Genomic DNA, 16,844 nt, shown 5'->3' on the forward strand with positions numbered 1-16,844 from the left:
GTCGAAAAGACCCATTTGGCTTCTGAACCAAAAACAGGTTGGAGTAAAAACCCTGTCCCCGTTGTGCAGGGGGTACTGGAATGACTACTCCTGACTGAAGCAATTTCTGAACTGCTTCTTGCAAAGCCCTTGCCTTCGCCTCCACCCAAGACGGGCTGGTGCAGAAGAACTTTCGAGGAGGATGCTTCTTGAAGGGGAAACCATGACCTAGAGATACCGCTTCTTGCACCCAGGCATCTGTTGTAGACTGCTGCCAGATCTGTGCAAACTGAAGAAGCTGGCCCCCTACCCTGGAGGAGGCCCGCACCATCAGGCTGATGGCTTATCTTCTAATTTGGAAGCTGGCCCTCTGGTAGCCCAATGCTTCTTTGACTTACCCAACTTATTGTATTGGGGATGCTTACGATCACTTTTTCCCTTCGCTATTCCTTGCGACCGAAAAGGCCGAAACACCGGACCCTTAGGTTTGGGGTTATATGTGGAAGGGAACTTGACCTACTTGGAGTCTGCTTCTGAGTCCAGAATATCTGTCAATTCTTTACCAAAAAGAATATTTCCAGCAAAAGGCAAAGATTCCAAAACCTTCTTAGATTCTGAATCAGCTTTCCACGTACGTGCTCTGCGAGCAGCTATTGTTGAGGCTGATGCCCTAGAAGCAATATTACCCATATCTAATGCCGCTTCTTTCAAGAATACTGCAGCCTGTTTAATGTGAGCTGTATAGGATTTTCTCTGGCTGGGTCCACAGGTTATCCACAGGATAACATTGGGATATGCCAGAGCGACAGCGGAAATGGCACCAAACGGTCACAAGCTTTCTGGCCTCCCAGGATACATCGGGGCTTCTCCATATAATCCCGCCCACTGACTGTCAAATCAGTTTTTTGTTTGGTGCGGCAGGAGCCAGACCATGGTCACAGGGCTGCTGTTAATAGCAGCCTGAAGCTTTTATTATTTTATTTTTATAGTCTTACTATGTTGTTGTTTTTTTCTCTCTTGAGTGACTTTACTTAACAGCATCTTAAACGCATACTACAAAAAGTCGCTCCAACAACTCCCCACCGGGTCGCAACAACGCTTACCTTCGCGGTATAGTGCTGTCTCGACGGGCTTCTGTGTCGGATGATTCTAGCAGGTCCAGCAGACGTAACCAGGCTGTGGCCGGAGCATGGGGAGAAGGTAAGGCATCGGTTCCTCTTACTAGAGGTTCCGGATACAGCTACACTGTATTGGAGGAGACTACAAACAGTGTGTTGATGCGCTGCCACTCTTATGTGCAACAGCGCTATGCTTTAGGGATCATAGGTGCCAGGACTAGGTTGAGGCCGCGATCCATAGAGTTTAAGTCAACAGGGGGAGTTAGACGCTCTCCTGGTCGCCCCTCCCCCAAGTTCATGACCAGTTTCCGTGCGTCTCCCGTCCATGAACTAATGACCTCACTTCCGTCTCAGACACTACCACGAGGGTACTCGGTCGCAGCTTAGACGCTGTGGTTGTGTACACTAGAGTTGCTGCCTAGATCGAGTCGCAGGCCGTACCGTCTGCATACACTGAGCGTCTGTGTCCATTAGTGAGCGTCCGTGTCTCTCATCAGTTATCGGAGCGGCAGTGTACACCAGTAGCGTCTGAATCCACTCAGCGTCTTGCGAGCGTATTGATGGATATGGAAGTGTGGTGAGTCTCCCTGTATCCCACTCTATGGAGAAATGGGTTATACAGTACTAAAAATTCTCTCTACTTGTTAGTATGAATTGTTAATTTTTGGTACATACTGCATATGAGGCCTGTATATTACTGTTGTTTTCTCATACGTCCTAGAGGATCCTGGGGACACTTCAAGAACCATGAGGTATAGACGGGATCCGCAGGAGACATGGGCACTTTAAGACTTTGAAGGGGTGTGAACTGGCTCCTCCCTCTATGCCCCTCCTCCAGACTCCAGTTTTAGAATTGTGCCCAGGCAGACTGGATGCACTTGGAGGAGCTCTACTGAGTTTCTCTGAAAAGACTGTTAGGTTTTTTATTTTCATGGAGGACTGCTGGCAACAGTCTCCCTGCATCGTGGGTCAGACCTACTTCTAGTGAGTTTAAATGCTCTGCTTCTTGGCTACAGGACACCATTAGCCCCTGAGTGTTTGGAACACTAGGTACGCCTAGGGGTTCACTTCCAGAGCCCGCCGTCACCCCCCCTTGCAGAGCCAGAAGTCAGAAGACAGGTGAGTAGAAGAAGAAAAGAAGACTTCAGTGATGGCTTCTGAGGTACCGCACAACGATCGCGCTGCGCGCCGTGCTCCCACACACAGCGGCACTACAGGGTGCAGGGCATGGGGGGTGCCCTGGGCAGCATAAAACTCCTCATTAAAGCTGGCAAAGTGGAAATTAAGTGCCTAGGCACTAAATCCTAACCCCCGCCAGTGTGATTATATTAAAAAATAGCGGGGCTGAAGTTCGCCAGTAAGGGGGCGGGGCTTAGACCTCACAGCTCTCATGAACGCCATTTTCTCTTCACAGAGACGCTGGTCCTTCCTCAACACTGCTGTACAAGTAACGGTGCAAAACGGGGGGGGGGGGGGGGGGGCACAGTTAATTTGGTGCAAATATACGTATTATAAAAGCGCTACAGGTCTGAAGCTTTATATTAATGTTTCAGAACCGGGATTGAGCGCTGGGTTGTGAGCTGGCAAACTCCCTCTGTGTTTCTCTGACAGGCTTTACTGTGGGTCTGTCCCCTTTTTGCCCAGTGTGTCTGTGGGTGTCGGTACGCGTGTGTCGGCATGTCTGAGGCGGATAGCTCTTCCCAGGAGGAGACTGTTAGGGACAGAAACGGCTGTGGGAGTGACCCTGTCGGCACCGCCGACTCCTGATTGGGTACATGTGTTGAACGCCTTGAATGCTAATGTGGCTCTTATTAATAAGAGATTAGGTAGATCTGATTCTCAGAACCAGGCATGGAAGAAATCTGTGGAGGATGTGTTATTACAGGTTCAGACCCCCTCTGGGTCACGTTCGTTTGCTCAGTTGGCAGACACGGATACCGACACGGACACTGACTCCAGTGTCGACTATAGTGATGCCAGATTAGACCCAAAATTGGCAAAGAACATTCAGTAAAAGACGTGTTACATATCACTGAAGACCCTGCGGTTCCTGATACTAGGGTCTGTATGTATAAGGGAAAGAAACCTGAGGTAACGTTTACTCCCTCTCATGAACTGAATACTCTGTTTGAAAAAATGTGGGAAAATCCGGACAAAAAGTTTCTGATTACCAAAAGGATTCAGGTGGCGTATCTGTTCCCTTCTGGGGATAGAGAAAAGTGGGAGTCATCCCCCATTGTGGACAAGGCTCTTTCACAGTTGTCTAAAAAGGTGGCTTTACCGTCTCCTGACACGGCAGCCCTTAAGGATCCTGCGGATCGTTGACAGGAAAATACATTAAAATCCATTTACGTCACCACAGGTACACTGCTCAGACCAACCATCGCATCTGCGTGGGTGAGTAATGCTATCGAAAAGTGCGCAGAGAGCTCGTCATCTGATATAGATACCCTAGATAGGGATAGCATACTGTTAACTCTGGGTTATATCAGGGACGCTGCGGAGGCGGCGAGAGATATTGGCATTTTGGGATCAAAAGCCAATGCCATGGCGATTTCAGCTAGGAGGGCATTGTGGATTCATCAATGGAATGCTGATGCTGACTCTAAGAAAGCTATGGAGTCTCTCCCATACAAAGGTAGTGTCTTGTTTGGTGAGGGTCTCACTGATTTGGTATCTACGGCTACCGCGGTTAAGTCGTCATTTTTGCCTTATGTTCCTCCACAACAAAAGAAAGCTCACCACTTTCAGATGCAGTCCTTTCGACCAAATAAATACAAAAAAGGCCAAGGTTATTCCTTCCTTGCTAATAGGGGAAGAGGAAAAGGTAAAAGATCTCCGGCCATGGCAGGTTCCCAGGAACAGAAGTCCTCCCCGGCTTCTGCCAAATCCACCGCATGACAGTGGGGCTCCTCTGCTGGAGTCTGCACCGGTGGGGGCACGTCTCAAGCTCTTCAGTCAATTCTGGGCTCTTTCGGCCCTGGACCCATGGGTTTTAGAAATAGTGTCCTAGGGGTACAAACTGGAATTTCAAGACGTTTCCCCTCACCGATTTTTCAAATCGGCCTTACCAGCTTCTTTTCCGGACAGGAAAGTTGTATGCGATGCAATACAAAAGTTGTGTCTAAATTAAGTCATTATCAGGGTTCCCCCGTCTCAACAGGGAGAAGGCTTTTATTCAAGCCTGTTTGTGGTACCGAAGCCGGACAGTTCGGTCAGACCAATTCTGAACCTAAAGTCCCTCAATCTTAACCTAAGAAAATTCAAATTCAAGATGGAATCTCTCCGAGCAGTGATCTCCAGTCTGGAGGAAGGGGATTTCATGGTGTCGGTCGACATGGAGGATGCCTACTTACACATCCCCAGATATCCTCCGCAACAGGCTTACCTGAGGTTTGCTATTTAGGATTGTCATTACCAATTTCAGACATTGCCGTTTGGTCTGTCCACGGCTCCGAGGATTTTCACCATGGTAATGGCGGAAATGATGGTTCTCCTTCGCAAGCAAGGAGTCACAATTATCCCGTACTTGGACGATCTCCTGATAAAGGCGAGATCCAAAGACAAGCTGGTGCAGGACATTACGCTCTCCCTGACAGTTCTACAACAACATGGTTGGATCCTAAACTTGCCGAAATCACAGTTGAATCCGATGAAACGGCTGTCGTTTTTGGGAATGATTCTGGACACAGAATTACAGAGAGTTTTTCTTCCAGAAGAGAAGGCTCTGGAAATTCAGAGTTTGGTCAAACAAATTCTGAAACCAGCGAGAGTGTCAATCCATCAATGCACTCGATTGCTGGGGAAGATGGTGGCGGCCTACGAGGCCATTCAATTTGGCTGATTCCATGCCAGAGTGTTTCAGTGGGACCTGTTGGACAAGTGGTCCGGATCCCATCTGCACATGCACCGGAAAATAATCCTGTCCGACAAGACCAGAATCTCACTCCTGTGGTGGCTGCACAGCCCTCACCTCCTAGAGGGACGCAGGTTCGAGATCCAGGACTGGATCCTAGTGACCACGGATGCGAGTCTTCGAGGCTGGGGAGCAGTCACACAGGGGGAAAGCTTCCAGGGAAGATGGTCAAGCCAGGAAGTTTGTCTACACATAAATGTTCTAGAGTTAAGGGCCATTTACAACGGTCTCCTTCGCAGCCTGCCCGTCCAAATCCAGTCAGAGAATATAACGGCAGTAGCGCACATAAACCGCCAGGGCGGAACAAAGAGCAGAGCGGCAATGACAGAGGCCACAAAAGTTCTCCGCTGGGCGGAAAGACATACAAGCCCTCTGTCAGCAATCTTCATTCCAGGAGTAGACAACTGGGAAGCAGACTTCCCCAGCAGACACGATCTCCATCCAGGAGAGTGGGGTCTTCATCAAGAGGTCTTTGGGGAATTCCTCAAATAGACATGATGGCGTCTCGCCTCAACAAGAAACTTCAGAGATGATGTTCCAGGTCAAGGGACCCTCAAGCAATAGCAGTGGACGTGCTAGTGACACCATGGGTGTTTCATTCGGTGTATGTGTTCCCTCCGCTTCCACTCATTCCAAAGGTGCTAAAGATCATAAGAAGAACAAAGGTTCAGGCGATCCTCATTGTTCCGGACTGGCCAAGGAGGGCTTGGTATCCAGATTACTCATAGGAGATCCCTGGCCTCTTCCTCTACGAGAGGATATGTTACAGCAGGGGCCGTGCGTATTTCAAGACTTACCGCGGCTACGTTTGACGGCTTGGCGGTTAAATGCAGGATCCTAGCCCGAAAGGGTATTCCCAGTGAAGTCATTCCCACACTTCTTCAAGCTAGGAAAGGAGTAACGTCAAAACATTACCACCGTATTTGGAGAAAATGTGTCTTGGTGTGAATCCAAGAAGGCTCCTACGGAATAATTTCAGCTAGGGCGTGTTCTCCATTTTCTGCAAGCAGGTGTGGATGCGGGCCTAAAGTTAGGCTCAATTAAAGTACAAATTTCGGCCTTATAGGTTTTCTTTCAAAAACTATTGGCCTTCCTTCCAGAAGTTCAGACTTTCGTGAAAGGCGTTTTGCACATCCAACCTCCATTTGTGCCACCAGTGGCACCGTGGGATCTTTATGTGGTGTTGCAGTTCCTTAAATCACATTGGTTTGAATCTTTACAGAAGGTGGAGTTGAAATTTCTCACTTGGAAAGTGGTCATGTTATTGGCCTTAGCATCCGCAAGGCGGGTGTCTTAGTTAGCGGCTTTGTCTCACAAGAGTCCTTATTTAATCTTCCATGAAGATAGAGTTGAGGACTCGTCAACAATTTCTGCCGAAGGTGGTTTCATCGTTCCACATGAACCAGCCTATTGTGGTGCCGGTGGCTACTGACGCCTTTGCTGAGTCAAAATCTCTCGGTTGTCAGGGCTTTAAAGATTTATGTCACCAGAACGTCTCCACTTAGGAAAACAGAAGCTCTGTTTGTCCTGTATGCTTCCAACAAGATTGGAAATCCTGCGTTCAAGCAGACTATTGCGCGCTGGATCTGTCATACGATTCAGTAGGCTCATTCTACGGCTGGATTGCCGTTACCGAAATCACTGAAGGCCCACTCTACCAGAAAGGTGGGCTCATCCTGGGCGGCTGCCCGGGGAGTCTCGGCATTACAACTCTGCCGAGCAGCTACTTGGTCGGGTTCAAACACTTTTGCGAAACTTTACAAGTTTGATACCCTGGCTGATGAGGACCTCATGTTTGGTCAATCGGTGCTGCAGAGTCATCCGCACTCTCCTGCCCGTTCTAGAGCTTTGGTATAAACCCCATGGTTCTTGAAGTGTCCCCAGCATCCTCTAGGACGTATGAGAAAATAGGATTTTAATACCTACCGGTAAATCCTTTTCTCTTAGTCCGTAGAGGATACTGGGCGCCCGTCCCAGTGCAGACTCTATCTGCAGTTATTAGTTATGTTTACACACAGGTTGTGTTTCTGTTATAGTCAGCCTGTTGCTGACATGATTCATGCCGTTGACTGGAGTTCTGTTAAATGCCATGTTGTACGGCGTGTTTGTGGTGTGAGCTGGTATGTATCTCACCTTAGTTTAACAATAAATCCTTTTCCTCGAAATGTCCGTATCCTTGGGCACAGTTCCTATAACTGGAGTCTGGAGGAGGGGCATAGAGGGAGGAGCCAGTTCACACCCCTTCAAAGTCTTAAAGTGCCCATGTCTCCTGCGGATCCCATCTATACCCAATGGTTCTTGAAGTGTCCCCATCATCCTCTACGGACTAAGAGAGAGAAAAGGATTTACCGGTAGGTATTAAAATCCTATTTTCTGCATGATATATCTGAAAAACTGGTTAAAAACAGAAATACAATTTTCCTACTTACTTGTAAATTATTATGATGGTGATTGTATTCTCATATGACAATGTTTAATGTTTTAACATGTGACTGACTGCTAGTATGTGTGCTGACTTTTATATGTTGTCAGTTCTGTTCTGAACCTCAATTCAGGTGCACGGTTGTGGTCAGATTGTTCTCACTTCTACATATTTATATATAGGTGATTTTCAGTCACATATTGGGTAGTCATAAAAACAGATTATTACCATGTCTGTGAGCGGCAAAAGTGACGATGAAAACTTATCAGGCACTCCTACGTCCTTAACATATTTGTCTTGTAAAACTGGGTTAATTGGAATAGGCCAGTTGGTCACTTATGAGGGGTTATGTGCAAACTGTTTTGCTTTTCAGCAAAGTAAAAAGGAGGAAGTGGTTCAACAACCAGTAGGGCCACCATGGAGTATGTTCGCACAGACTTTGTCTTCAATAGTGGACAGATTAACTCCTGCAGTGCCACCCCAGGGAATAGGTTATACTATTAACCCATACATGCAGCTCCCTTCCTATGGTTTGGTTCCAGTAGCTTCTACAAGTAACCGGGCTATTAACCAAGGTACAGGTAAGACTAAAATAGATACGTCAGGATGATACAACAGATGATGATACAGTATATTCAAATACTCTGTATGATGATCAGTCGCAGAGTTTCAGCTCAGAGGAGTTAGCTGAACTTATTGTTGCAATGAATGCTATTCTCTCTTTGGAGGAATCAGCCAAGTCAAAATCTAAAGCACCTGTGTTTAAACTAACAAAAACAGTTAAGACTGAATTCCCAGCGTCAGAGGATTTGGCGGAAATGATGAAAGAACCCTGGGCGACGCTTAGTAAAAAATATAAGATTCCAAAAAAATGGGATTCTTATTATCCATTTCCAGCTGCGGATTGTTCAAAAAGAGAAGTTCCTCCTAAAGTAGATGCACATGTACTGCGACTCGTGCATAAATCTGCTTTACCGTTGTCATCTACCTCACTAAATGATGTCAGACAGAAGGGTAGAGAGCTTCTTGAAAAATATATTTTCTCTCTCAGGAGCCAGTGGTAAGGCCTGCTATGGCTTCAGCCTGGATGGCAAGGGCAATGGTAGAATGGATGGAGGAACTAGAGAATGGCCTCTCCCCTCCTAATAGGGAGCAGGAGTATCATCTGGGCCGTTTAAAACAAGCTGCCCAATATTTGGAAGAAGCAGCAATTGATATGGGTACGATTGCGTCTAAAGCATCAGCCTTGACAGTAGCCGCTCGTAGAGCAGTTTGGCTACGCACTTGGAAAGCAGATGCAGAATCCAAGAAAGAATTGGAAGCATTGCCTTTCATTGGTAATATATTGTTTGGGAAACAATTGTCAGTTATTCTAGAATCGGAAGCTGAATCCAAAAAAGTCACATTTCCGGCTAACCCTAAGACTAGGGGTTTAAAATTGCAGACATTTCGATGGCAAGGCAAAGCAAAAGCTAAAGAGGAGTCTAAGCAACCCCAGTTCAATAGATCAGCTAGGGGTAGGAAACAATGGGCTAGTAGAAAGCCAGCTTCCAAGCCTGAACAGAAACCATCAGCCTGAGGAGACGGGCCTCCGCCTGGAGGATTCCAGGGTTGGGGGCCAACTCCTTAATTTTGCACACATATGGCAACAGTCGACGACAGATGCCTGGGTGCGGAAGGTGGTATCTCTCAGTTATGGGTTCCCATTCAGGAGGCATCCTCCTCAAAGTTTTTTTTGCACCAGCCCGTCTCGTATAGAGTCGAAGGCCAATGCCCTGCAAGAAGCAGTTCAAAAATTGCTTCAGTCGGGTGTGATTGTCTCGGTACCCCCATCACAAAGGGGACAGGGTTTTTACTCCAATCTATTTTTGATTCAGAAGCCAAATGGGTCATTCCGACCAATCCTCAATCTCAAAATGTTAAACAAATACATTTGGATTCCAAGGTTCCACATGGAGACGTTACGCTCCATAGTGTTGGCTATGGAACCGGGAGATTACATGGTATCTCTGGATATACAGGATGCTTACCTACATGTGCCTATAGCACGGTCTCATCAATGTTACCTCAGGTTTGCCATCCTCCAGCAACATTTTCAGTTCCAAGCCTTGCCCTTCAGGCTAGCAACAGCACCCAGGGTGTTTACAAAAATTATGGTGCTTATGGAAGCTTATCTCCGCAAGCAGGGGATAAGAATATTTCCATACCTCGCTGACCTTTTAATCCTAGCACATTTGCAGATATTACTTTTGAGCCATCTTCAACAGACAGTAGTTTGTCTACAAAGACACGGGTGGCTCATAAACTGGGAAAAGTCGTCTCTGAATCCGTCACAGCGGATGGTTCATTTGGGGGCCATATTGGATTCAGGTCTACAGAGAATTTTCTTACCAGAGAAAAAGATAGCCAAGGTGCAGGTCATGACTCAAGAGGCGTTGCACACTCAGACAATGTCAGTCCATGCAGCAATGTGACTGTTGGGTCTGATGGTGTCAACCTTCGACATGGTGGGATATGCACAATTCCACTCCAGACCATTACAGCACCTTATTCTGACCAAATAGAACGGAAATCTTCTGACAATAAAAAAAAACCAGATGATAAGGTTTCCAGTAAACGTAAGAAGGTCTCTAGCTTGGTGGCTACAGAGGGACCATTTAAACAAGGGGAGACCCTTTTGGATAAAAGAATGGCAAGTCCTAACAACAGATGCCAGTCTTCAAGGCTGGGGAGCGGTAGGTACCCGAAAGCCTTTGGTTCCAGGGAAAATGGACCATAAGGGAAAGTCGCCTACCAATAAATCTGTTGGAGATGAGGGCCATTTATATGGCTGTAGTTCAGTCAAAGGACAGTCTGCAAGGAAGACCAGTCCAGATTCGCTCAGACAACGCGACAGCAGTAGCGTACCTCAATCATCAGGGAGGAACTCGCAGCAAAAGATTGATGGAGGAAGTAACTCCCATACTAAGGTGGGCAGAACTCCATATTCCAGCATTGTCAGCAGTGTTTGTTCCGGGTGTGCTGAACTGGGAAGTGGATTTTCTCAGTCGACACACCATTCAGGAAACCGAATGGGCATTACACCCAGAAGTGTTTCAGACTATAGTGAAAAGATGGGGTCTGCCAGAGATAGACCTCATGGCGTCTCATCTCAACAACAAAGTTCCGAAGTACAGATCAAGAACAAAGGATCCCAGAGCGACCTTTGTAGACGCATTGTCAGTAAAATGGAAATTTCATCTGGCATATCTGTTCCCTCCAATATCTCTGTTACCCAGAGTAGTGAGGAAAATAAAGCAAGCAAATGGAGCCATAATTCTAATAGCTCCAGCTTGGCCAAGAAGGCATTGGTATACAGATCTACTAAGGATGTCCGTGGAAGCACCAATATTTCTCCCTCAACGTCCAGATCTGATAATGCAGGGTCCTTGTTGTCACAGCCATCTGGATCGTCTGTGTTTGACGGCGTGGCTGTTGAAACCTCTATCCTAGTAGCTAGAGGATTTTCAAAACAAGTAATTCAAACTATGCTTAGGGCAAGAAAACCTTCTTCAGCTCGTATTTATCATCGAATATGGCAAGCCTATATTCATTGGTGTAGTGAAAAAAGTCTGAATCCAAGATCTTTTAAAGTATCCAGGATTTTGGATTTTCTTCAAGCAGGATTGGATAAGCGTTTGAAAGTAGCTTCCTTGAGGGTTCAAGTATCAGCATTAACTGTATGGTTTCAGAGAAAGATTGCTGACTTACAGGATGTGCGTACTTTCAGGGAGTTGTACACATTCAACCTCCATTTGTTCCTCCTGCAGCTCCCTGGGATTTGAATCTGGTTCTTAAAATCCTTCAGGGACCTCCGTTTGAACCACTTAAGAGAGCAGATCTTAAATAGTTAACGGCTAAAGTACTCTTTCTACTGGCAATGGCGGCAGCTAGAAGAGTATCAGATATAGGAGCACTGTCGTGTAAGTCTCCTTTCCTAAGTTTTTTCCAGATAAGGCAGTTCTCAGAACTAGATCTGGTTATCTTCCAAAGGTGGTTTCAAAGTTTCATCTTAACGAAGAGATTGTAGTCCCAGTTTTTCAGGTATCGGGACTTTCTGCGGGAGAAGCGTCGTTGGACGTAGTCCGTGCATTAAATATCTACATAGATCGTACTAGTGCCATCAGAAAAAAAAGATTCTCTCTTCATCCTCTACAGATTTCATTGAAGAGGATGGCCTGCTAGTAAACAGACGCTGGCAAGATAGCTCCGAATGGTAATTTCAGAAGCTTATTCTCATGCTGATCTCCCTACTCCGGCTAATGTCTCTGCTCACTCTACACGTAAGGTAGGTCCTTCATGGGCAGCACAACAGGGTGCTTCAGCAGAACAGATATGTAAGGCAGCCACATGGTCTTCCATTAACACATTCATTAGACATTATGCCTTGGATACTTTTTGCCTCTCATGACACTGAAATCGGGCGAAAAGGTTCTCCTGTCTAATCAGGAGCGTCCCCACCACTAAAACTGGCTTTGGGAATCCCAATGTTATCCTGTAGATAACCTGTGGACCCAGCCAGAGAAATATACGTTATGGTAAGAACTTACCGTTGATAACGTGATTTCTCTTATGTCCACAGGTATCCACAGGGGTCCCACCCTGACGCACCTGATTTGAGGATCTTTACAATCACTAAACCTCTCCCTTCTTGCATGGAAGGGTGTGCATGTGTGTTCTTATCGCCTGACTAGGTTTCTACCTGATGCTCCTGCCTAAATTGTTGTGGAAAGAACTGATTTGACTGAGTCAGTGGGCGGGATTATATGGCGAAGCCCGGATGCATCCTGGGAGGCCAGAAAGCTCATGACTGGTGCCATTTCTACTGTTGCTCCGGCATATCACAATGTTATCCTGTGGATACCTGTGGACATAAGAGAAATCACGTTATCAACGGTAAGTTCTTACCATAACGTATATTTTGCTCTCTAAAAGCTAAGAAAACATCCTCTTCCAGTGCATCAGCCCAGGCAGCCACTGCCTTTGCCATCCAAGCTGAAGCCATGGCTGGCCTAATGACTGCCCCAGAAAGAGAAAATATGGTTTTCAGAAAACCATCCACTCTCCTATCAGTGACATCATTTAATGATGTTGACAGCAAAGGCAATATAGATTTTCGCACTAATCGAATCACATGCGTATCTACTTTAGGAGCCCACCTCCCTTTTTAAAGGATAATTGGATTCCCATTTTTGGAAAAGGATAATTGGAATCCCATTTTTTGGGAATTCTATCTTTTTATTGGGTGTAGCCCAAGCCTCTTCCATGATTTCCGTCTGACCCTGGAAACTCGGTCTTAACTGTTTTGGGACGTTTAAATACAGGTGCCTTGGTTTTTAACACAGGCTCTGCTGAATCCTCTAAGGATAGAATGGCCTTCATTGCTCTAATTAATTCAGCTATATCCACTGAGCTGAGACCTTCTACCTCCTCTTCGTATGCCGAAGTAGAGTAAATTGAGTTTTTATCTTCCGATGAATAATCTTGTGTATCCTGTGAAGGTGAAGGTTTACTTACCATCGGTTTATCAGCTTGTTTCATTTGAGAAGCTGCTGGGGGGGAATGATATACCGTAGGTTGGGAGCTGCATGTATGGGTTAATAGTGTACCCCATTCCTGGTAAAGAAGCTGAAGGAATTACCTATTCAGCTATACTGGACAAGGTCTGTGAAAGCATAGCCCATGGTGGATCCATCTGTACTTGACGTTGTACAGGGATCTGCCTTGTATTTTGCTGAAAAGCAAAACAATTTGCACAAACCATCCTGAACCAGATCCTGAGAGGATAATACAGTTTTGCAAGACAAACATGATATAAGTGTTGGTGTTACTGTAAGTGTACCTTCGTCACTTTTGCCGCTCTTAGACATGATAAATAATCAGCACTTTCACAGTGTACTACACAATTTGTGACTGTAATCACTTTAACCTTCTAAAGTGATATGAATCTGACCCTACCCATGCACCAGCATTGAGGATCAGAAGAAACAACTGACAAACATATATTAAAGTCAGCAATCACACTAGCAGTCAGTCACATGTTATATATTAGTCATATGAGCACATTATCAACTACAAACACATTTTAAAGTATGTAGGAGTACATATTACTGATTCCTGTTTTACACAGATCTAACGTATTCAGACGCAATGCGAAGAAAACCACAGTAAATGTACACAGACTCATATGCAATAGGCACTTATCTATTTATACTGAAAAAAGTAGATAGAGATTTAGTGCTGTATAGCCCGTACTCAGTAGAGCGGGATACAGGGCGACTCACCTCGCTTCCAGGATCGATCAATACGTTAGCGAACGCTGAGTGCATCCAGATGCTACTAGTGTACACTGTCACTTCAGGAACCTATAGTGAACACAGACGCACCGGTCACACAGCCATCTATGCTGCGACCGGGTCTCCTTGTGGTAGCGCTTAGTGAACACAGATGCAGTGGCCTATGCTGCGACCGAGTCCCCTCGTGGTAGCGTCTAGGACGGAAGCGAGTAAACAGTTCATGGTGGGAGACTCGGCGGAAACTGGTCAGGAACCGGGGAGGAGGGACGACCAGGAGAGCGTCTAACTCCCCCTGATGACATCAAACGTAAGGGATCGTGGCCTCACGCTATTCCTGGTGCCCAAGATCCCTAAGGCCTAGTGTTGGTGCACCCGCAGTGGCAGCCACGTCAGCTACTGTTTGGTAGTCTCCCAATACAGTGTGGCTGTGTCTGTATTCCATCTACTAAGCGGAAACGATGCCTTACCTTTTCTCCGTGCTCCGGCCACAGCCTGGTAACGTCTGCTGGACCTTTCTAGTATATCCGACACAGACGCCCGCCGAAACAGCACTGTACTCGTGGGTAAGCGTTGTCGCAGCCCGGCGGAGAGTTGTTGGAGCGACTCTTTCTAAGCGTATAAGACACTGTTTAGAAAGATCACTCAAGAAACTAGTAAGACTAAAAAATAACATAAGAAAGCTTAGGACTGCTAAAAGGAACAGCAGCCCGCTGACCATGGTCCGGCTCCTGCCGCAGCAAACAAAAAACTGATTTGCCTGATCCAGTGGGCGAGGATATATGGATGGGCCTGTTGCATCCTGGGAGGCCTGAAAGCTTGTGATCGTTTGGTGCCAATCCGCTGTCGCTCCATCAAATCCCATTGTTATCCTGTGGATAACCTGTGGACCCTGCCGGAGAAAGCTGTGTTTTTGCAATATATTTTGCTGCGAAAACAGGTTTGCGCGGCTAATTGGATACCACCCACATTAGGAAGGAAAGTAAACACACAGTCACCATGAGCATTACCTAATAGGAATGCCGTGTCACTTTTTACAGTGCATGTTTATATTATGTGCATGCTGCATAATTATATATTTGTCAGTTTCTGAATAATGTATAAGCTACCTGTACTAAGACCTGTTTTCTCCTATAATGGATTTGAATTTCTCTACTTAATATTGGTGTCCTAACACTGACCTTGCAAGCAGATATATTCTGAAGGCCAAGTGAAACATTGCCTACACTTTCCAGAGCTCCAGGCTAAGTTTTATTAATGCAGTGTCTAATATCTTTGAAGTTGAGAGTGTAGCAGGAAAATCATAATCTACAAGCCTATATTCTTAATGGGTATGACTTCTGGAGGGAACAGAATACCTGCTGTGCTAATTATTTCAATTATCAGCTCCCACTAAAATATGTAATGGATTTTCTCTGCTTCCATAGGTAAAAGGCATGACATTAAGGAACTTAACTCTGATGTTATGAACTTGGTCTCCCATGCGACACAGGAGAGATTACGAGGACTTATTGAAAAACTGACGGTGGCTGCACAGCATCGGTCCACAAACTACAAGGTAAATGAAAGTGGTTTACTGAATACTAAGCATCATCTGCCTCAGGATTAGCTGGATCTATTTATTTAAACTGAACACGGTCTATATTAAGTGCTTCAACCACCAGCACAAAGATTTTGACATTTGCTTTCTAGGGTCTCATTTAAGCATAATATCATATCATGGGCACATACGTGTTATAAATTATGTATATACTAGTAAAGGGACCGGGGTTCACCTTGGACTACTCCCAGGCTCCGCCCTTGTAATTCCAGCCCCACCCCCCACTGTCCACTGCTCCACCCACCTCTCTGTTGCTCATGTTCATTCTGAACATGTCAGCCATATGCTTCTGACATTCTTAGACTGTATGTCGACATAATATACCGCACCCAATTTGCACACCTGCGCTAGGAAAATTAGAACAAATCGCCATTGGTATAAAGTTAATATATTGGCAGTATATACATGATGATGCTAATCATGTTGATTCTGCAGTTTCTGTGCACTAAGTATTTCTGACTAGTAATGTGCAAACAGGTCCTAAAACATTATAGGGATAATGAAACGGGTCCTAAAACATTATAGGGATAATGAAACAGGTCCTAAAACATTATAGGGATAATGAAACAGGTCCTAAAACATTATAGGGATAATGAAACAGGTCCTAAAACATAAAGGGATAATGTACAGAAAAATGGTAGAAAAATATACAGGGACTATGGATGGACATAAAGTGAACGGAGATAAAGTACCAGCCAATCAGCTCCTTACTGTCACGTCACTGGCTGCATTTGAAAAGTTACAGGAGCAGACTGGCTAGTACTTTATCTCTGTCCACTTTACCTCCATCCAAGGCTTTATAAATAGACACCTATATAACTGAGAAAAAACAATTATCAACAAAATTCTATTGTCATAAATTTCAAAAGCACTGGACAGCAAAACACACCCAGTGTAGAAAGGGAGACTGGGAAATAGTCCCTTTCATTTCTTAGTGGAAGTACATTGTAACACCTGCCACCAATTTCCAAGGAGAACAAATACTATTTTAATGGTTTATTTAATGATTTTGTTATTTGCTTTCAGAGAAGTGATCGATTCATCCAGTCTAGCGATGTACGCGCACAGCTTAAGTTTCTTGAACAACTTGAGCACCTGGAGAAACAGCGCAAAAATGAAGAAGAGCGAGAAATGCTTCTTCGAGCAGCTAAGGTAAGATAATAGAATTCCTGCTAAGAGGTCCTGTATTATGTTTTGGCAATCTGAGAGGGCTGATCCCGGTGTTAAGTACTTGGGTTAGGGTTAGGCTGCAGGGTGGGGGTGGTTGGGTTTAAGCTGCAGGGTGGGGGAGGTTAGGGTCAGGCTGCGGGAGAGGTGGGTTAGGATTAGGGGTAGGGGTAGAATACTTACCAGGATTCTGGCCATTGGTATTCTGACTGCTGTGATTTCATACGCAACCCATCTGAGATATAAGTGCTTTGTTTTAAAAAAAAATTGAGGTAAAAATTCATGATTTTAAATAATTGCAGTTACCTCT

The 16,844-nt window shown here is 45.5% G+C and overlaps 1 protein-coding gene across 1 annotated transcript in view; it reads left to right on the forward strand.

Moving 5' to 3' along the window:
- The window catches only part of TAF4B (TATA-box binding protein associated factor 4b), a 319,736-nt gene that overhangs the window by 221,606 nt on the left and 81,286 nt on the right, over window positions 1-16,844 (forward strand). Inside the window, exons 11-12 of the mRNA XM_063923630.1 lie at window positions 15,195-15,325; window positions 16,394-16,519. Of these exons, the coding sequence (XP_063779700.1) occupies window positions 15,195-15,325; window positions 16,394-16,519 (257 nt within the window). The remainder of the gene's footprint in view (window positions 1-15,194; window positions 15,326-16,393; window positions 16,520-16,844) is intronic.

The sequence above is a fragment of the Pseudophryne corroboree genome, chromosome 5 (assembly GCF_028390025.1).
Source record: "Pseudophryne corroboree isolate aPseCor3 chromosome 5, aPseCor3.hap2, whole genome shotgun sequence".
Classification (NCBI taxonomy): Eukaryota; Metazoa; Chordata; class Amphibia; order Anura; family Myobatrachidae; genus Pseudophryne; species Pseudophryne corroboree.